The sequence below is a fragment of the Arthroderma uncinatum genome (assembly GCF_011692745.1).
Source record: "Arthroderma uncinatum strain CBS 119779 chromosome Unknown scaffold5, whole genome shotgun sequence".
In the NCBI taxonomy this organism is placed as follows: domain Eukaryota; kingdom Fungi; phylum Ascomycota; class Eurotiomycetes; order Onygenales; family Arthrodermataceae; genus Arthroderma; species Arthroderma uncinatum.
The window spans coordinates 1,027,761-1,049,174 of record NW_022983867.1 but is presented as its reverse complement, the minus strand read 5'-3'; the positions used below and the strand labels follow the sequence as shown (position 1 = coordinate 1,049,174).

The 21,414-nt window shown below is 49.9% G+C and overlaps 5 protein-coding genes across 5 annotated transcripts; 2 read left to right on the top strand and 3 right to left on the bottom strand.

Annotated features, from left to right (window-relative positions):
* Positions 1 to 1,277: 1,277 nt before the first annotated feature.
* GIQ15_06712 (palmitoyltransferase pfa5) lies at positions 1,278 to 3,005 on the top strand (the record flags this gene model as incomplete). Its single annotated transcript, XM_033554129.1, has 7 exons — positions 1,278 to 1,386; positions 1,457 to 1,812; positions 1,867 to 1,934; positions 1,997 to 2,120; positions 2,183 to 2,223; positions 2,281 to 2,756; positions 2,815 to 3,005. The coding sequence occupies 7 exons, from the start codon at positions 1,278 to 1,280 to the stop codon at positions 3,003 to 3,005; spliced, it is 1,365 nt and encodes a 454-aa protein (XP_033403644.1).
* Positions 3,006 to 6,762: 3,757 nt separating this feature from the next.
* GIQ15_06711 (uncharacterized protein) lies at positions 6,763 to 8,639 on the top strand (the record flags this gene model as incomplete). Its single annotated transcript, XM_033554128.1, has 2 exons — positions 6,763 to 8,428; positions 8,491 to 8,639. The coding sequence occupies 2 exons, from the start codon at positions 6,763 to 6,765 to the stop codon at positions 8,637 to 8,639; spliced, it is 1,815 nt and encodes a 604-aa protein (XP_033403643.1).
* A 1,190-nt stretch (positions 8,640 to 9,829) lies between these two features.
* Positions 9,830 to 12,029, bottom strand: GIQ15_06710 (endo-beta-1,3-glucanase; the record flags this gene model as incomplete). Its single annotated transcript, XM_033554127.1, has 2 exons — positions 9,830 to 9,974; positions 10,033 to 12,029. 2 exons carry the CDS (start codon positions 12,027 to 12,029, stop codon positions 9,830 to 9,832), a joined length of 2,142 nt encoding a protein of 713 aa, XP_033403642.1.
* Positions 12,030 to 13,012: 983 nt separating this feature from the next.
* Positions 13,013 to 15,170, bottom strand: GIQ15_06709 (uncharacterized protein; the record flags this gene model as incomplete). The annotated part of the gene is made up of 3 exons (XM_033554126.1): positions 13,013 to 13,203; positions 13,265 to 13,969; positions 14,237 to 15,170. The coding sequence occupies 3 exons, from the start codon at positions 15,168 to 15,170 to the stop codon at positions 13,013 to 13,015; spliced, it is 1,830 nt and encodes a 609-aa protein (XP_033403641.1).
* A 4,266-nt stretch (positions 15,171 to 19,436) lies between these two features.
* GIQ15_06708 (uncharacterized protein) lies at positions 19,437 to 20,434 on the bottom strand (the record flags this gene model as incomplete). The annotated part of the gene is made up of 3 exons (XM_033554125.1): positions 19,437 to 19,560; positions 19,629 to 19,878; positions 19,984 to 20,434. The coding sequence occupies 3 exons, from the start codon at positions 20,432 to 20,434 to the stop codon at positions 19,437 to 19,439; spliced, it is 825 nt and encodes a 274-aa protein (XP_033403640.1).
* Positions 20,435 to 21,414: the final 980 nt, after the last annotated feature.

Below are 21,414 nucleotides of genomic sequence, written 5' to 3'. Positions count from 1 at the left end.
TAATTTCGGGAGGACTGATCGTTGAGTAATCTAGCATCAAATCCTGAAGAATAAACCTGGGAGCCTGTGAGCCAGCCGTCCCCAAGACAAGGACGAAGGCAGCAGCCTGAGATCCTTGGGATTTCCTGCAGCCTGGATGCAAGGCAGTCATGTTTCAGTGGAGTTGGCTAATCATGCAGGTTCACGACTGACATCCTGTAATAAAAACGTGGAAAAGTGAGAAAGATCAATTTGAAGACAGCCAAGATGGTTGATTGCATGGGAAACGGGGTTTTGGGAGGATCGTTGATTCAGCCTCAAATCGTAACCATCGAAGAACCCCGGTAATTGGGATGTAAAAGTTCGTGTCGAGGTAAATATCCTTCCTCTTGGGCCGACCACAGCCAGTAAGACGCCTATCTGGTGACTGAATTTGTCATGGATGTGTGCAACGTTAGCAACAAGAACGGAAATATTGAACTAGATTGAGTGCTCCCGCAGTGATCGTCTGATCGGGCGTATTATTGGATGATGCCGTGCAAGAAGTTCAATGATGTCTAATGTTAATTATATGATCTGCTCGCACGAGAAACCAAGGCTCCTCGGCCCCAGCTCCGCCCCTCCGTCAAGATGAAACTTGATAAGCAGGGCGAGTCTGGTTTCAGCTGGACCATGACAGTGACAAAATATCACGTCGAGCCAGCGACCGGACCAGGCTGATTATTGCATCCTCACGACAGCACCTCCACGGAGTTGCAACAGCTGTCATCAACTGGCGGCCGCACGTAGAAATGCCTGGGTCCAAGGTTGTTAACTCCCTCTCTCTCTCTCTCTCTGTTTGACGGGGACAGGGAGTCAGCTTACTTTGGCCATCAGTCAGCCTTATTGCACCCGTCCCTTCGTATCGAGCCAAACCTACACTTGTCTCTCTCCGTCTTCCACCGATCCGCCACCGAAACCCTGCAGCCGGGGAGCGGCACTGCTGTTGCTCGCAGATGATGGCGCTTGTTGGTGATCTCCGACAAGATCTGAATATCGCTTCAACCTAACTTTCCCTTTTAGTGCGGGGGGAGAGAAGAGATGTCACATGACTAGATGACTAAGCTGGGCCTGAAGCTGCGTGAGCTTCCTTGCTTTGTTGGACTTGGGCAGTGAAGCTGTTCAACGTCGCATCATCATCAACAGTTAACTATATTATAGCCCTCGGGACCGTGTTATACCACGTTATAGACTTAGCTCTGTGTACAGAGTGCCCGCAGCCTTGCTAGCCTGATGTTCGCTGCTCGACAACTGGGCTGATGGCATGCGATCAGAAAGCTGCCAGTCGAGCTGTTGCGCGAATCATCCCAGCATTTCTAGGCGGGCTTATTGTCTATTGCTGCTATTCTGTTACAAAGGCGTTATGCAGTGAGTCCATATTATCGTCCGACCGTACTTCCGACAGCCGCAACCCGATCGTCCTACTAACGTTCTCCAGTTGATTATCTGATTAACCCGAGTGCCGAGACCGGGTTGAAGCCGCGCACCAGCACCGCTATTGGGATATTGGTTACCTTCTATGTCTTACTCTTCTTCTTGGCTATCACATATCTACGACTACTCCTCACGATAATCTTTTCGCCCGGCTACCTCCCGAGAGGCCCGCAATACTCGAGCTCAGAAAACAAGAAGAAGCGTAAGGGGAAGGGCAAGCATGGTCGAGCCGAGAGTAGCCATGAGAAGCCAGAGGACATACCTTTTCCGCCCATCGGTGATCCCAATGCGAATGGCGAGAAGAATGCCCAGAACTACGATCCGACTGGCCTGGAGGCATTCTATATGAAGGACGTATTTGTATGTCAGCAGGACGGCAGGCCGCCATGGTGTTCTACTTGCTACCAATTCAAGACCGACCGCGCGCATCATTGCAGCGAAGTTGACCGATGCGTGAGAAAGATGGACCATTTCTGTCCCTGGTAGGTGGCCTCGCCGTGAAAAGGGGTAGCCCCTTTGGAAACTATGCTAACTCCTTTGGTAGGGTTGGCGGTGTTGTTAGCGAGACTTCGTTCAAGTTTTTTATTCAATTTTTATTTTATGCGTTGCTCTTTGCCATTTTTAATGGGGTTATAATGGCAATTTTTGTGGCCGAACTCCAAAGAGAGGTAACGAAATCACTCGACTCGACGTTACATTCTATCTCGAAGCTAACATGGTTTGTTTACAGTTTGGTTCTTTGAATATCCACTTCATCGTTATCCTGGCGTCGTAAGTATCCTTGACTGGAACGTCTAATCTTTGGAAACGTGTCTAATCTTCCAATAGATCCAGCTTCTTTGGGCTTTTTCTGGGGGGAATGCTTATTAGCTCCCTCCAGATGGCACTCTGCAATTCCTCGACAATCGAAAGTCTCGATTGGAACACAAAAGTCTGGACCCTCGCGATTTTGATCCCTAGGCCATTCGACCTTGACAATCTCCCAGCAGGCAGTCGCCCGCCATTTCCTATCGTCTCTTACCCTACAACGGCCGCCCGGTCTCCAGACGAACCCACTACGAACGGTTCAGCGGCTCCACGCCGTCAATTCGCCATCTTACACACACGACCAGGCGAGAACCCATTCGACCTTGGAGATCCGTTTGACAATTTAGAGGAAGTCATGGGCCATGGCATACTTGACTGGATTCTACCCATAAAGCATAGCCCATGCGCGTTTCACGACCGCCAGGACAGCATGTATGCTCTTGGTTCAGTTGTCCAGAGGATGAAAAGGGACGCAGGCTTATTGGAAGCCCCCACTCGTAAGTCCGGCCATCAATCTCACGGGTCCAAGAGGAGGCGTAAGGATGGAAGATCCAGCGGCTCCACCCCGTCTTCTCGCTCCACGCATAGCAGGCCACGACGCGAAAGAACCAACACTAACCGAAGACATACAAAGGGTCCTAAACATCGTCGCCATTCTCGCGATAGAGCTAAATTGTCTCGGAAGCAAGGTTTCACCGTCAAAGATACCGAAGGAATCTAACGCCTGCTTAGTTACCACGTATTAGACCAACCACACGCACACACTGTAGACCAATTTTGCATTGATACCCCGTTTGGATACCCCGTTTCCTTTATATATGTATAACTTTTTCCTTCTTATTGTTATGGAGTTTTGCCTCGGTTCGAGTTGCTTTGAGGATTCTCTTTCTCTTCTTTTTTAGGGCCAATAGAGACTAGAAGATCTTGTAATACGCTTGTTTTGGATAAGATGACCATTTTACAGCAGCGAGATGAGAACTGATATTGTAATTTGTCATTTGTTCTCTAAATGATATTGATAAAGATAGAATACACAATCTGTAAGGACTAAGACGGACAAGGTCTATAGAGTAAGGACTGCGGTATAGTAGAAACAGAAAACACTAACATCAAAACAGGAGAGAGTCAAATCTATAAGCTAAGGGATGTTGTAAGGGGTATCGGATATAAGGCTAACACTCATAAGGGAGCAATAGGAAAACAATCGAGCAAGGAAAAACAGGTAAAGTATTCGTCCGGTAAGGGATCCATATATCTAGGGCGTGTAATGTCGGCAATAGGGGCGCATGCTTGGTTATGGTGACATTTCGTAGGGCAGCGTATTGAGCGAGAACCTCAATAAAGTAAGTCTGAGTCGACTGGCCGGAGAACGAAGACTTGGTGTACCGGATAGCATATAGTATGCAGTTTAAAGTGTCGACCCTCTTTATCTCTTGACACGCCGATACAACCATGGCTGTTTGAGGGAATCCAGCGTAACGAAGCAGTTGTTTGCGTGTTGAACTATTGACGGCTTGACGCCATATGCAACGCTAGACGAAATGAATCGCATCTCGACAGCGGTCGCAGCGAAGATGCCCACAGACCAGGCAGCTAGACGGGCGGGTATCGTAGTCGTTGCTCTCCGAGCAGCGGCAGCAATTCCAGCGGTCAGAACCAAACATGTAGTTCTTGAGATCATGCGATTTGGCCCCTGTTTTGGCGGCTCCGGAAGCTCGCCCAGCGGCGTGGTAGTGTCCGGCTGGATTGGCAAAACACATTCTGAGTATGTGCAAAGAAGATTCTGTGAAGTTGAAGGGAGGAGAATGTTTTATAAAAACTTTGAGGGATTTCAGAGTAGGTGTTAGGAGCAGTGTGTGTATGAAGCGTGAGGTTGGAGTTGAGTCGAAAGGAGAAGTCAGTGAGAAGGGGATGGTGCAGGTTAAATAGTCAACAACAACACCTCATCTCTCTCGCTACATGCCGAGCAAAAAGGAGAAAACAAAGGCAGGAGAGCAGTAATGGCGACTATGATGATGCAGAAGCGTTGCTACCTTCCCCGGTGTATGAATTAATTAATGTCAAGAGTCATGCTTCAGTATGCACCGCCCTCGCATTAGCAAACATCATGTTAGAGCAGGAAATGATAGCAAAGGCACACATCTAGGGCCAAAGAATGACATAAAAGAATATGCAAATTTCCTATATAGAGAGTTCTTCTATGGCTGTTTCCAGCAAGGCATCCAGCCTGTAGAACATAGCATGATGTCTGAAAAGTCGGTCAGAACATACCAGAATTCGGCCATACACTAATTTGTTGACGTATATAGATACCAGAGACCGAGACCAATAAACATTGTCAACCGGCCCAGGGCATGGCCAGGTACTTCCACTGCTGTTTCTTCAGCAGCCAAGGCAGAGAGGACACAAGTAGCACTCCATAGAGGCGCATGAGAGGTGCATAGTGGCAGCCTTAGACAAGGCTTGCTGCCTTTCTTGCAGCAATCCTGCCCACAGCCTTGGGCGTTCCATCCCCGGGTTCAGCGAACGTTTGCCATATCTAGCAAAAAGATCCCAGAGTTTTGCTGTGAAGAATCCTGGTATATTATGGAGGGTATCCAGCAGGCAGAGTCCTTGACATAAAAGTGTCATGTCCTTCACAGTTCCTAGAATTGATATCACGAGCAACTCTAGGCAGACTATGAGCATGACGTCTTCAATAATAGTGCCAGTACCCTTTTGAAATGCATCCAGTGATTGTTTCCTGGCCATTAGCCTTGAACACTGCAATGACATTGACATAAACGCCTCCAGTCAGCCATCATTTATGAACATTCTGTGGCATCCAATTCAACGACCATCTCATCACCTTCGCCTCTCAGCCAAGAGATGCTGAATAAACCACTTTATACTCCCAGGTTTATACTTGTCTCTGATGAAATGTTGATTTCTTTGCTGTCAACTTGCTCAACACTAAACATACACGTGACTAAAAACGTCAACTTCTGCCTTCTTCCAACGACGCCGCATCTTCATTAGCGAAGAAGAGATACGGCCCCTCGCGAGGGATATGTCGATACTTACGGAGTACCTTGAGTGCAGCATCACAGCTGGTCCCTCGATGCCACAACGCCACAGTGCCGTCCAGCTCAACTGAGACGGAATATTGAACAGCTCCTGCAAGGCTGTAGCCGTATACGAACCATATCTCTCGTGGCTGTGCTATTCAACCGTTCAATACAGCGAGTCGTGACAGCATCAAGTCTTCTCTCGTGATATACGGAAGCAAAGATGATATCCGGAGGGTGGTGCTCGAGGGTTGAAGGATGCTGTCTGAAGAAGCAAGTCGATGCTATGTGCCTTGGTCAACTCGACTCGACCACCCACGGTTGGAGATAAGGCTTAGCCCGTCGCTTGGGATGCTGGCTGAGCTGTGGATAGTGGATAGCCTGTGCCACAGTTTGATCCTGTTGGTCTTGTTGATTCTGCAGACTCTATACGGAAGCGCTGCTCGGCCTGAGTGTGATGATGCCTTGCTGGATATCAACGACGATGGCGGTACTCTCATCCTTCGCTCCCTTTCAACTACGCTAGAGAACCAGAGAACCAGACAGAGTTGACTAGAATTTAGAATTTCAAGCTTGACAAGGAGAACTATTTTGACCTTTCCTACTTACTTTTTCCTGTAGCCTGAACTCCAATCTTCGACAACCTGAACGGACTGTGGCTTGTCCTTCGATGAGCCTTTCGTCCTGATCATGGGCTCTGCTGCCTGGTGTTAGTAATAGTAGAGAAAGTGACGGTGGTGGCCGGAGGTTTCTGACTCTTATCGCTAGTTATCTCAACCTGCGCCACAGCCTACCAATTGCCATCTTATATATTATATATCTATTTCTCTATTCCTATATCTATCCCAGCATCCAATATATTCATCATACAGACATCAAGACACCAAGACAGACTCAAGACCAAGAACAAGAACAAGTCCAAGATCAATACTAAACTGAAGAGAGTAAGTTGGCGATGCAATGCCTGCTCGGTGACGTCGAGATATCTGACCAACCCCAGCCCACCAAGCTGCAGGTTACTGCAGGTTACTGCAAGTTGCTGCAAGTTGCTGCGAGTTGCTACCGTCAGAGGATCTCTGGCTAATGGCTCGCTTCTTATAGAGATAGAATACGAATCAGCATCTTGCGATCAGCCACTATCGTCTCTTTTCACCCTAGCTATAGACGCACAAATCCACCTCAGAGCGACTCTCCCCTTGCTGCGGTGGCCGCAAGCCAACCAGACACGGACAAGCAGACAGAATACATCGACAGGTATAGAGTGCCTCAGGAGAGATCTTCTCGCCTATATAATTCGTCAGGCTCGCCCTATACCTGGATTGGCTCGTCTTTGGGCACTGAAGGAGTACCCTACACCCCTCCTCCATTCGCAAAGCTCCGCACATCGAGCCAACGTCGCGTATTCCCTCGAGTCGGCAGACAGAGTATAGCCCTCTTGCGGGCTCAGACCGGCGATATGGCGAGTCAGGAGACCCAGGGCAAGGCCAGGAGAGGCCCACGGCTCTCTGGGGCTCGCGAGCTCGAGCTACCGCCCACCTACAACCATGACGGGCGGACCTACACGGCGGGCTTCGAGATGCGTCCTCGCAGCCATACGGTAGCGGTAGAAGCGAGTCGACGGCCGCTGAACCTGCCTAGCTCCCCGGGCCGGCAACCGGTCGTGGCCACGATCAAGCCACGATCGCAGACACACTATCCGTCACCGTCCAGAGATGGCGGAGAGCGTTATATCTTCCCTTCCTCGTCCCACGCACGGCACCGTCAGAAGCCCGCGGGAGGAGTAGGAGGAGATACCGATACGCTGCTATCGCCTGGAGACCGTGAAACCAAGTATAGGAATGGTTACCTTACTCCCGCCAGTAGTAGCAATGCTGGATATCCGAGTCCCGGCAAGGACATCGACGTCCATGACTCGTTCAGCTATACCAATGCCCGGGAACAGTTCTACAGGGACTCCGATGCTATTCGAGAATCCCGTCGTCAGGCTCCGCCTGTGAGGAAGTCAAGACCCCTAAGCTTGACCGGCCTGGAGGCATATCTTCCGCAGATCACTCGTGAGCCCAAGGCCAGTGGCCCTCCGCCATCATCGCGAGGGTTTGCGGGTACTGAAAAGGAAGACGGCCCCCGCAGCTACAAAGAGATAAAGCCACGAGCCGCGGATACTAATAATGCTCCAATTTCAATCCCGCGAACGGCTAATAGCCCCAGACGGAGCAGCACCCACCGTACTCCTGTCTCGCTACACCAGGAGAAGAAACCCTCGTCTCCCGTCCCACGCCGTTCTGGGTACGACGATGTTAGGGATAAAGGATACCAGATACGGCGAGATGCGAATAACATCGTGGTCGTCGATGATAAACTTGAACTCCCCCGTCGTGACCCTCGTCGCAGCATTTCCGGTCAGCCTCCAACCCGTGAACGCGGATATTCTAATCCCCGGGCCCCAGAGGGAATGATGAGCGGCGGTCTTGCAACTGCTGGTCTCGCAAGTGGCTATTCTAAGGAGCCCATAGAGATAACGCCACGGTCAGACGCTCGGAACGGACGAGACAGGCTAGACATACCCAGTCGGGCAGAGGAGAGGTATAGGCCAGCACCAAAACATTGGTCACAAGGAGCAGATGATGGCTATCACTCGGATGGAGACAGGGAGAAATACAGATACAAGCCTTCACCTCCCCGAGAACCAGAACGACGCCCGCGGGACCTCTCGCCAGTTGATTCGGACAGCAAACGGTCAGGACTCTCCCCTCGTCATGACAATTTCGTAGAAATAACACCGAGAGACCCCAACACTACTCCATCGAAGAGATCTCCACCCCCACAACCTTCTGGAACGAGCCCGGAATCACAAACGCCCAAGGGAATTCTCAAACAGCCTACCCAGAAATTCCCCGAAGAGCCCCGCGCTGTCCGAGAGGGCGTCGCTCCTTTAAAGGACGCCCCGAAGAAAGGAGTGCCCACCGGCGCCCGCTGGACCAAGATCGATAGGCGGCTCGTCAGCCCGTCTGCTCTTGAAGGCCGTGAACGTTTCGAGGAACGACCAGACTATGTCATTGTATTGCGTGTGCTATCGAGGGAAGAGATAGAGCAATACGCAGTTGCATCTGCTAAGATACGAGGTAAGACTTGAAACTTTTGACCAGAGTTCGGCGGGGACGGGGACTAATAGTGGGATGTGCAGCGGCTGCTCGCAACCGACGGAATTCCGACCGTAGGTCTCGAGATGAGGATGATATTCGGAGTCGAAGACGCGATATCGACAGTGACGATGACGAAGATAGGGAATCCCAGCTACGGATTGAGCCGCCGCCAAAGGATCCCAGACGATAATTAACTAGTTGACGACTTTCCTTTGCATAATTTTCCACGCTGCATTGCGAATAGCCATGATTACGCATTTCTCAAGGTTAACGATCCATTTTTTCATCTATTTACTCTTATAAATCTACTAAATGCCAAAAAAACATATATAGGAGCCTACAAAAAGTGAATGGTGTTTTTGATTTCCAGCGACATAACTGACATTTACTTATGATCTCTATACCAACCATCCTTACTTAGATGATAGTAGTTACGCCTACTACTTACCTTACCCTCTGGTGATTTACATCTTAATATCTATTCTCTCTGGATTTATTTATTTGACTAGCTTGCATTAGTTAAAACGAAATTACAATAATGAAGGAACAAGTCATCTAAGAAATAAACAAAAGAACAGTCAACTAGATTATCCTTCCAAAGCTATGTATCGGACTATTTACATGCTGGTTTAACAAGAACGCTGTGCTGTGCTGTGCTGTGCCTTATAAATAGAAAATGCGAACATGACGAGGTAAGAAGAGCACAGGGGAGATTATAATAACTGTAACAAAGAGTAGCCAAAATAACATCCAAGATAACGCTGTATAAGCGGTCTGTATCTGTCTATGTTATTTGAGTCAAGTCCATCCAATCCATCTGTGGGTAGGTGGTAAACCTGGTCCAGGTCTGCCGAAGGCTGTACAACAGTGGCCAAAAAGCAAAAAGCAAAAACTATTTACATAAATGCATGTATCAACATCAATCAATAAGTGAGAGAAAAATGTAAGAAATAAAGTAGGGTTGCAAGAAGAAGAAGAATCGCCTGCTCCAATGCTCAAACGTAATAATACCGTGAGCTCGCTGGGCTGAATGGAGAAAAAAAAAAGAAGAAGGACCCGACAATCATGTATATACATGCAGTAGATTGAAAGGTGGCAGAGGATATGCGGTCCGATATATAAAAAGGTGAATATACAAAAGATGTCCAAAATTGTGAGAGGGGTGAAGGTGAGGTGAGGTATAGGAAGAGAAGGGCTGCTGGGTGAGCTGAGCTGGATATCACGAGAAAGAGGAAATGGGAAATGGTATAAAGTAGATCCGTAAGTAGATAGAGGAAAAGTGATGTTTAGTCCGGTATTGGTGAGTAAATCGGAGGTAGGAGAGTTATATGTGCATCGTATGTGAATATATAAAGCTGATCGAGTCGAGTCAGAAGGAAGCTAGTCAATGGTCTTCCCTCCGCAGTCTGGGATTTTGACGCCTGGCTTCAGATTTCGGCCAGGGTCCATGAGACCCCATTTATCTTCCCATTCTTTGCCCGGGGTATTATACACTATCTTCCAAGGCTCATCAAAAGCCTCAAACCTATATAACAGTTAGTAAAAGTATAAAAAGCGCAAAAAAGGAAAAGAAAAAGACGCACCAGAAATAATTTGTTCCGTTCTTGAGAGCTTCGCAAATCCAGCCTTCCATAAAGGTATTCATCTCCTTGATGCTCGCGACAGAACCAGAGGTGGAATCGGCACACTTGTCTTCACCGCAATTGTTACCGCCGGCGCTGGGCCAGCCGATTTCAGAAATAACCTGTACCTTGTCCGTGCCCTGTGTGAGGACGACGTCGTGGGAATCCCAGAACGACCAAGCCCAGGAAGTGCCCTCTTTAGCAGTGACGCCAGCAAAGAACGGATGGACGTTGGACATGACCACGTCAACGATCTTGGTGAGTGGTTTTGTCCAGGCGTCTCCCAGATCGGAGGTAGCGATGGGAAGCTTGAGGTTCAACGAGTCCAGCTCCTGTCTGACGCCGGTGATGTATTTCATTAACTTGGTGATGGTTGACGGATCGTTTTTGCCACGGTATAACACTTCATTGCCGACGATGACGCCCTTGAAGACGGATTTGTCTTCTGTCTTTTCGAGGATTTCGTACAGCTGTTTGATCTGGCGGTCGTTGGTGGTGGTGTTGGTATCGATCCAGACGCCTAGCCAGAGTTTCATCTGTTTAAGCTCGAGACGTTCAAAGGCATGCAGCACCATCTCTGTCTGGTTGCAGTCTGTCCCGTAGAGACGGACGGTATTCGTGAGCTGGGCGAGCACGGCGATGTCGCGGGTGACGTTGTTTTGGCTGGGAGGGTATTTGAGGCAGAGAGGATACTGTGTCCCCCAAGGCGTATAGTCCATGCCAGGGAAGACCTTGTGGAGGTTCTCGTTCTGAAGTTTCTTGATTTCAGGCGAGTTCTTGCCCAGGTCGCCGTTGAGCTTGGTGTCATCTTCTCCAGACTTGGGAGTGCCTCCGGACTTGTTGGGCTCTGAACTGCTTTTATTGGCCAGGATACCTGCAGTGACACCTCCAGCTATAGCGCCGATGATGACTATAGCGACGATGACACCTATAATCCAGAGTCTCTTCTTTCTTGACCGTTCTTCATCCGCAAACACCTTCTTCTCGCCCGTTGCCAGGTTATACTCGCCTCCGGCTCCACCGCCGCCTGGAGGACTGCGTGTTCCAGCACCGGTACCGGCACCGGCTACAGGAACGGCGCCAGCGAAGAGGTTGTTGTGGCTGGAATTCTGGCCGATACTGAGTATTGACCTTCTCTTTGGCTCGGGTATGAATCCGTCATCACCGTCGTCCACGATGTTATGCGGATTGATCGACTCTGGATGCACGGCTCCCAGGCCAGATTCATCCCGTCTATAGGGATCCTCATAGTGGTACCTGACCGGCCCGCCATTGGGGTTGTGGTGCTGTTGCTGGTGCTGGTTCGGGTACTGACTCTGGCCCTGGCTCGGTATGCTCCTCTCAGAGCCAGAGTAATGCGGGCTGGAGTGTCCTGGCGTGAGTGCTCCAACCGGCGCCTGGTATGCGCTGTATCCACCTCCGTTCCCATTATACCTGTCACCCATGTCCCCTTGCCCTATACCATGCATGTCCCTATCGTCTCTATGCATGTCCCTATCATCTCTAATATCCCTAGGCATATCTCTAGGCATGTCTCTCTGCCCGTAACCATGTCCGTGGCCATGGTCATAGCCCGGATCATACCCACCACGCATCGTCTCCTGGTATCCCATCTCCTCGTACGCCCTCGAGTCGTGCAACTGCCTCCGACTCCGACTATATGCCACCCCCGACGCAAGACCAGTCATCCCCCCTCCCGCCGCGCCGTGACCGTAATTGTCCGCTCCGGCCGTGACATCCGACTGCGTCGCCGGATTATGCGGAATGTAATGTTGATCCGGATAATGGAGGTCATCGTACCCATTGTCTCTCATCTGGTTATAGGACATGTCTGGCTGGCGCTGCATGGACGGGTTGACGGGCGAATAGTAGTTATTCTGCGGCGGCATCATGGCTAGGTCCTGCTCTGGTTCAGGAGACGGGTTGCGGTAATATGGCTGGTTATGGTAATGCGACATCCTCTGGTCTGTTCCTGTCCTGATCCAGTTCCTGATCCGAGCATATCAAGCGTATCTTCAAGGTTGGGCGGAGAAGCGGACCGAACCGACTTCAATCTCGAGTCAATTTATCGTCAATATCGAGTCAATATCGAGTCAGTATTATCGTCGGTAGATAGTGTTGTGTTGAGTCGTGCGAGAGTCGTCGTATGATGTGTAGGGGGGTGAAATTGGCCGTTGATGCCAGGAGTACTCGGTAAAGGGGTGAAACACGATCGATCGCATCCGCATCTGCCGCGCAGACGGCAGACCACCACAGAACAGAAAGTCGAACAACGATGTAAAGACGATGAGAGGGAGAGAAGTAGGTAGAGAATAGGGGATGCGATGGAGGCGGAGGGAGGATACGAGTTCGCGAAAGGAGGCTGAGAGAAGCGAGATGTCTCGGCTTAGCGTCAACCGGTAAACACCAACCATTCGTCGTCCAGGACAACCACCAGCCTCAGGATCACACCAGACAAGCCTCAGCATCACGCTGGACGTTGACGACGTTACTGTTTCACCTACGTCTACGGATATGATAACGGATTAACGGCTGATAGCCAAGCGAGGCCAAACAGAGACGAGACTGGCGTCTGACGGAGGCGAAGATCGTGATCTCCATGATACAGAGCGAATCTTGACACTGACCTGAATCACGGAGAGATTACGAGACGCGGACGAGATGAGACGCAGACTCGTGCGAGATGCCGGATATTAGATGAAACATGATCTACACACTACACACACTACACTATACTATGACAGCACTATGACGTATTCATGGATGATAGAGGGAGAGATGCATCATGATCATATCATATCATATTGTTTGCTCATCGTAACAAAGGAAAGGAACCCGCCCAGTACACACATACATAACCGTATATCCATCCCAAAACTTTTAACACAGAACAACATAGTACGTAGAGACAAATAGAACATAAAAGTAGAAGAAAAAGAAACTACTCGACCTCCTCCGCGCTCCTGGAAGATGCAGCAGTCAAGACGGCGGGAGAGGCAGCCTCAACGACCTTCTTGCCTCGTTCAAGCCATCTGCGCTTCCCGACGCGAGTCTCAAAGTACGGCGCTATCTCGCTCGCCTCATGGCCGGCCGTGAGCATGCTGTTACGCATCTTATTGCGATATGCGTCCACTGTATCCGTTAGCCTCGCTCTCTAACCTAACATATGAAGAAGTAAAGAGGGATAACTTACTAGAACGCTGCAAGAATAAAGTCCTACCAGCAAACACCCTGCTCTGCCCCCAACTCATACGATACCCCATATCATTAAGCAGTGCCTCCCGATCTCTCTTCTTCTTACTCAGTTTGGGAACAGCTATGCTTCCCTCCCCCTCAATCATAGGCGCAGGCACCATCGTTCTACCAATAGTTACATCCTCACTGTCAGTACCCGCAACGACGGTACCGGCCGGCGCAGACTCGTCGTCATCTGCATCGAACCTATCGCCTCTTCGCCGGGAGAGACCAAAGGGTGAATGAACTGGGAAATAAGAGCGGGGGAAAACAGAGTTGCTTTTCCTATACGAGTCTGGAATCTCTTTCATGTCGACTTGGTCGAGCATTACTTTGACTCGCACGCGGCATGAGCGTTGCGGGTCTTCGACGAGGATGAATTTTCGGCGTTTGCCTTCTGGGAGGTCGCGAAATTGAGACTGTTCTATGTCGTCGTCTGATGGGCGTTTAGCACTGGCGTTAGGACTGGAGTTTGTCCCTGCTATGGCTGCCTTGTAGTGGTCCATGGATGGATCGCGGAGGGGAGCCATGGAGGGGACGTTGGAGGTGTTTGAGGTAGGGTACTGAGGGTATGCGCCCTGGAAGACGTGAGCTGGTCTGGAGTCCATGTATGCAGCCGTCGAGGGGGCAGACGTGGTGGTTGCTTGTGGGCGGTATTCAGTGCCTGGTGCATATTAGCTACGGACGGGACGATATAAGAGGACGAGAGGAAGACGATATGGACGTGGAGGAGAGAAGATGAGGAACGGCTGGTATGATTGATAGATACACAGCACTGTAACTCTGAATAACACCAACACCAACACCGTCCGATCCAGCATACATAGCCCATACATCCATCATCGATAATATAACACGGCAGACCAGCCAACCAGAGAAGAAAAAAAAGAAAGAAGTGAAAAAGAAGAAAGCTACATCTGCTGAAACATACCGCTAACATCATCGTGCGATCCGTCGGCATGGTGGTGTACGGCCGTCGAGGTGGCCGGCGGCACAGGCAGAGCAGACTGCGGACTGGCGAGATGCGAACTATGCTGGGCCACAGCCTTTCTATTATTCGCCTTCGCCATGCGCTTGACCCTTCGACTGCGCAGACGGGGATCCTGATGCGAGTTCCGCCAGCTGTCGACGGCGCGCTGGATGAGGCCTCTCTTCCCCCGCAGACACGGGTTGAGCTCTGCCAGCGCCCACCCCACGGCGTTGCACTCTGTCTCGTACACGAGCCTGTTGCCGCGGTACTGGTCCTTTGTGCAGCAGGCGCGCGGGTAGACGCAGTTCTCTGTCTTGAAGTCCTGCGAGAGGGTCTCTATGTTGATGTTCTCGACGTCGCAGCGGATGGTGTATTCCATCTTGACGCGGTCGCGAGAGTACTCGAAGGCTATCCACTGGACGCCGTTGGTATCTTGCCGCACGACGAGGGGAGTCGTTGCTGGTATGGGGCCTGGCGCCGCGCCGGAGTTGGGCGAGCTCGAGGGCGGCTGCGGGCGAGACTCGAGCTTCAGTCGAGGGCTGCCCATGGGATGCTGTTGATGCATTTGTTGTGGTGGTGGTTGTTGCTGGTGTTGCTGCTGGTGTTGTTGCTGGTGCTGTGGTGGTGGCTGCTGGTGTATCGGGGCCGAGACGGGGCTCATCATGAGCGGCTGGGAGGTGAGCTGCTGGCCATGGGGCGCGTAGGGCGAGGAGTGTATGGAGTTCATGGGATACTGCGGGTAGGCAGCGTACATGCCGTGGAGGTTGGGCGGCTGGGCGTAGAGGGAGCGGCCATGCTGGTCGTGAGTCTGCGGGCTGGCGACGGAGGCCGGCGAGCTCGACTGCGGCGTGTGGTAGATGGGCGGGTACGGCCGTTGCATGTGCGCGGTCGCCATTTTCTCTTATGTCTATCGTAGCAGTGAAGTCGTAGAGTCGTAGAGTAGCAGACTTCTATCGTAGAGTGTAGAGTGATAGAGGGAGATGCAGTTTATATGATAGATAGAAGAAGGTTCGGAAGTCAAAAGGGATCAACGCGCCCGAAGATGATCTAGAAGAAAGGCGTTGTTAGGCCGCCGGGGCAGGGGAGCATAAAGCTGCCAGGGTGAGACAGTGGGCCACGAACCCTTACGAAAACGAGGCCACTCTCATACATACATACATACAATACACCCTTGCACCTACCCTTACACACTCTCTTACACACTACTACAATTACTCTTCTACTCACTCTTCTACCTACTCTTCTACAACAATTACCTTCTACTCTACATACTCTACCTACTCTACATACTTATCATCATCATCTACTCTATATCTCTCTATATCTCTCTGTGTATAACCTCCTTCCTAATCCGACTCCCCCACGCTTGGCGACATAACTCTTGGCATGGAGATGTTTCCTCTTTCGGCTAGAGCTCCCGAGGCCCGCCTAGTCCCGATCGGGAAGAAGAAGAAAGTAGGAGAGAGCAGAGAGAAGAGACGTAGTGTATAGACAGACGGAGCAGCCACCCGCCAGCCGTCCGTCGTTCCTCGGACGCTAGACATGTGTCTCCCTTCGCCCAGCCAGATACGAGCTTCCAGAAGACCTAAGCTTGCAGGTCGCCAGAATCTGGAGAACCCGGCATGCATGGATGACATGGACAGGCATGACATGGCATGGAGCCGTGGAGGAGGCAGATGGTGGAGGGTAGATGGAGGGATAGTTAGAGATGGAGAGATGGGGAGGGATACGAAAGAGACGTGAAACCCGGTGCCGATCATGGAAGGGGTATTACTTAATGGCAACTCGGCACTTGCTCCATTTACATCCGGCCATCCCTAAGCGAGCTATACCATACTACTATACACGCAGTATAGTATATCTATACCTATACCTACATACATACACTATATACTCATACATATATATACTCATATATATATATATATAAATATATATAAGTACGGAGTATATCTATATACATAGTCGTATGGATATGATATGGATAGATGTATGGATATGGATGGGAGGCGGCTAGCGTCGACCTTGTCCTTGTCGTAAATTAAGTCCGCGCGAGACCTTGTCTTCCCGCTCCATCCCTGCTGGCGCCGTCCTGCCCTGTCCCGTCAGCATGCTCATTTCGATAAACGAAAGCGATGCGGGTATTATGACTAAAGGATACACCTACATCTACATCTATACGGTATGGTATACGGTATGTAGGTGGACCAGACTATAACAGGCGCAGTTAAGCGCTTCGCTGGCATGGATAGCTGAGGATCCCCTCCAGGATGTCTGCGGTTTCATAGCGTCCTCCATCCACGCCCGTTGATTTGCTCTCCCACGCTCTTTTCTTTTGCCTTTATTTTACTTTCTCCTTTCCTTTCTTTTGCCTAGATATTTGCAGTTGCAGTTCGTTACTCCGTCCCGCTAGATGTGCTCCGTACTGGCCTGTCCGTTCGTGCATGATGCGCAGGCCTGCATCGGGTATTGAGCACGGCGCTGTCTGCATCTACTGCATCTGCATAAGCGTGCGAAGACAACGGGAAATGAAAAGGGGCGAGTGCCGTCCAGTATGTAATCATATCATCATGCAATAAGTAATCACAGGCAGCGTCTCGCCCATGGTCCCCGCGCTGGTAAATATCCGTAGCGGAGCATGGAGGATCAGGAGGAGGAGGATAATTTGGCCCAAGTGGGCTCGTCGGTTAGTCCAACTCTCCTCCCATCATCAACTTCTACCAACTTCTTCGTCCAACTTCCTATCTACATTCCATGTGTCAGAGCTTCTCTGCCACCTTTTCTTTTTCGCTGACTAACTTATATGTAACGACGTGGCAGTTACACTTGTTTAGTTTCTTCTCTCTAGTTTCGATGTTAGTTCGATGTTAGTTTCATCGACTCGATAGGAGAAAAGGAAGTGATCAAACCGGGTCGAAGGGATCTTGATCCGCTCACCGTCTTTTAGTCTCGGTCTCATGGAAGCTGTCTTCTTCTCTCCCTCTTCTTCCGCTTCCTCTCCTCGTCTCGTCTCGCCGATCGCTGTATGATGATTTGCATACCTCTACCGACGCTGCCTTTACCGAGACGTACGCCTACGCTACGCCGCGGCCAACACCGACGTCGACGTACAGATAACGCACTTCAGCCTCCGTGTAACACCCTACCTGGAAGGAAAAAATACCCTATTCGCTACATACCTTACATCCACCGTCCATCCAACTTCAACAGTGCCACAGCAGGAGATTTATCGGAATTCCTCAGCCCACAAGCCTAAGCCTGTTTTTAGTCTTGTCGTTTTTCGTTGGTCGCGTTGTTTTTCCATGTTTGCTTTTGCGCATCGCCTCAAATCGCCTGATAGAGTTAATACGGGAATGCATAACTATTGCTGCATACGGCTGTCTACAGAGTTATGTCCGCTATTTGTAGACTATGACGTCGAACGTCGTAATGCCCTCAGCAGTCCGGCTAAGACACTCGTATAGAGTACAGCGCGTACGAGGCGGGCTGAAAGGGAGTCGACCTCGGAGCCACTTGTATGCTGTGGTAATATTCCGGATTTGGATAATAACTGGTCGGAGCAATGGACCAGCTCATCATTATACCGGTGGCACAGTGTCTGGTGGTACGTCGATGAAGCTGCTAGTTCGATACAAGCACATTTGATGCAAAGCCAATTCGTAAACGTCATGTCAAAGCGCGTCTTCATGATTGGACATGGAACTTGTAGAATCATATAACAAGGAATACTTCGCCTCCCTGCACGCACGCCATTCAATTGTTCCATCAAATATGCTTAACCGTCCCAAACTCCTCGTATAGAACTTAATCATACCCATCCTTATTCCACTTAGCACTGGCCCTTCCTCAACTTCCTTCAACTGTGCTCTTCGAACGTCGAAAGTAACACAAAAACGGCCGACAGGGGACAAGGGTAGCTTGACATCCTAGGTGGGGGACAACATGAGGAAAAGAAATCCAGGAAGTACACATATGTGATGCGCGGCATGCACCTACCTCGATCCTTGCTACATCTTGAACAACGATGGCAGAAGGCAAGGAATCGACTGGCTTTTTCCTTGGGACGCAGTTTTCCTGGACTCGGGACTCGGGATTCGGGATCGGGGGGGGCAAACCTGACATGTCGACATGGCATGCATGTAAAAACTGGATCTTCCCTTGCCTGGTTAAGCGCCCATATGGCTTGTATGGTTTGTTGACATCGACATGGTTAAGTATGGTTCGTTGACATATTTGACATGGTTAATCGGTTGGCGGTGACGTCCCAAGATATCAGTCCGTATCCACTGCCAAGTTTTTTCGCTTTCGATTCTTCACCTCTCTCAGCCTCCGGGGTGTAGAGTGTAGAGTGCGGGGGGGGATATTTTGGGCTCAAGGGCCCTAAGATAGAGTTATCTAGATCCTAGTTATATGCCAGCTCGGCGGAAACAGGTAGACGAGGGTTCGCATAGTGTTTTCAGTGGGTACGGCGGGATCGCGTGGAAGGGCAGTAGTCAGGAACAGAGAGAATGCTGGTCAAGTAGATAATATGCCATGGCTGGGCTAACTTTGGTGCCTGACCGAGATGCATCCAGCCTTTGTTGCATGTCAGGTCAGACTGCGACGCCGTTGAGCTGTTATCGTATAAGGAAGAGTCGAGGAGGCATTCCAGAGCAGACGAGAGTGGGTAGTAGTGGTAGAATTGTTCGTTGGCTCGAAAAACCCTAAGGCAAGTAAAGTGTATGTGACTGATATATCTGCCAGTAGACAGTCATGGGACTCATCGAGCAAGTGGTAGCATTGCTAGAGAAAGGTGCCAGTAAGTAACCGCGCATGTTCGGGCTGAGTTTCTGATAGATAAAATCCTCCATTGTCCCGGCGCAAGCGAGAGAAACAGGGGGAAATAGCCGACCTTGGGGTATATTGTAAAAATATCCTGTTCTCGAGGGACGATTCTTGGTATTGTCCGCCGCTTTGAGGGTATTTAGTCTTGTAGTTGGAAGAGGTGCGGAGACCTACTATATCCTTTCTATGGTCATGAGGTTCAATCCTTCTATGTGCCTAGATGCACGAGGTATCGTTATATATTTCTGTACTAATTCCCGTATAATTGGGCAGCCCATTCCTGGACTAAGTGTAGCTCTGGGCGCTGGATCACCTGCTCTCAGTAGGAGTGGGACGTTCAGCTAGCACGCCAGAACAAGCTCGTTCCCCAAAAAGGCGCCGTGTTCGGCTCGAACTCCGGTAGTCGTATTGACTGTGTCTTTTGCGTAAACTCAGCTAGGATAGAACTCTCTTCCTCTGGCCTGCATTTGGTTGGGACGTTAGCTCGATATATCCCATTTTCGGTTAATGATAGAACTCGTATACATACGCAGAAATCGAGTGGCTACTGTCCAGCGGACCGCCGAAGAAGAGTATCGGATTAAGTGGGAGTAGTTCAAGGAGGTGCGATCTCTCCATTCCTGGCGCAAATAATAGGGTATTTTCATTGACCAGTTTGAAGGCGCTTGAGTCTTTCAATACTTCAATGTTGAGCGATTCCAGTAGCTCGGTATCAAGGGTATTAAAAACGGGGTCTTGAGCATAGCATTTTTCAATCCTTGAGGAATCATCTGAACCGGCTAGTAAATGAAATGGGGGTCCATATGTTAGTTAACTTCCTTTATAGATCTATCGTTATTGATGAGGGGTATGATGTCCGGTTGAACACGTAGATGAAAACGTACTCAGTAGATCACGGATGGAGGTAAAGGCAGCCAACTGAAATAAGGAAACGCTTCTACGGTCAACAAGACCACCCCGTAAGAAGCCACTGGGACTTCCTAGCGCTATGCAAACGAGATTTTTCACGATTGCATTTTCCGAACGCGCACCAAAATAGCCGTTCTCCTCAATCGAGGTCTTCAAAGTTTTCCATGTCTGCGATTCTTGCCATCTCTGCTTATGGGATTCATACTGTTCAACAATTTTCTTCAACGTTAGGCCATCTGGAATCTCTGCTGGAGCTAGCTCGTCTAGCAGAGGAGCAGCCGTGGCCTTGGGTGCAGATTGGCTCTCTCGCCTGATATTTCCATTGCGACTTGTAACGTGAGTCCAGCCATCGTCATCCTGGATATTTATGCGCTTACGGGGCAACGCATCCGTATTCTTCCCTCTTCGCGAACTTCGGCGAGGCATGGTAGAAATATAAGGGGTGTATCCGTCTTCGTGCTATTACGACATGATATTCTCGAGCTCTGCTGTTCTGCAAGAAATAATCGGTGGTGCTGTGAATTTCCATTTCCGGCCTAGCGCTGCTCCGGCTATTTATCCCACTGCATTTCACTCTCTAAGTAATACTTTACCTGAGCAGAGAACATAATCAATGCATCGATAGCAGTCTTAAACGCATGTTCTTAGTTCTATGCTTGAGCTCGTCACAACTCTAAACCCAGGTACAAGTCTAAACGGAAGCCGTTGTCCATGTAGTGGTACGCTGAACGGACAAAGACTCGGTGATCATGATTTACTCCATATGTTCATTCAGTGTGCCGGAGAGCTGGATGGTGCTTCGAACCACCTTACGCCGTAGTACAGCTTAATCTCAGGTCGTTGTCGACTAATATATCCTTAACCTATGCAAATTACTCACCGCATCCGGAATCACTTCAACCACTCCAGCCCTGACTGTCGGCATACTTCGTAGGTTATGCTTAACCGTAGCATCGCGCAACAGGGTTGCACCGTGTAGAGTTGGGGCGTATTTCTATAAAATCTCAACTTTAGGAGCTGATTAAGGAGTACCTCCATTCCCTCACAGCCTGAACACCATAATATATTTAATCTGTGTTTTTACCCCTAATGGATGACATTTATATATAATATCACGTGATACAACTACCGTCGACTGCCCGATCGGGACGATTTACTACAAAGACATCAGAGCGTCTACAACGAATTCATGAGTATATATCATGCAGATCTCACAACATCCGTGATCCAGCCCTCCACACAGAGGACGGCGTACTAAACACCCCCCCATATGCAAACGGTTTATCAGGCTTGCTGCATGTGTATCCCATGCTCCGGAGGGGCCATGATTATGAAGCCTCAGTCCCTGCAGCGGACTCCCTGGCCCTAGAGAAGGTTTGTGGCATGGGGGAAGTTTCTATTATTAT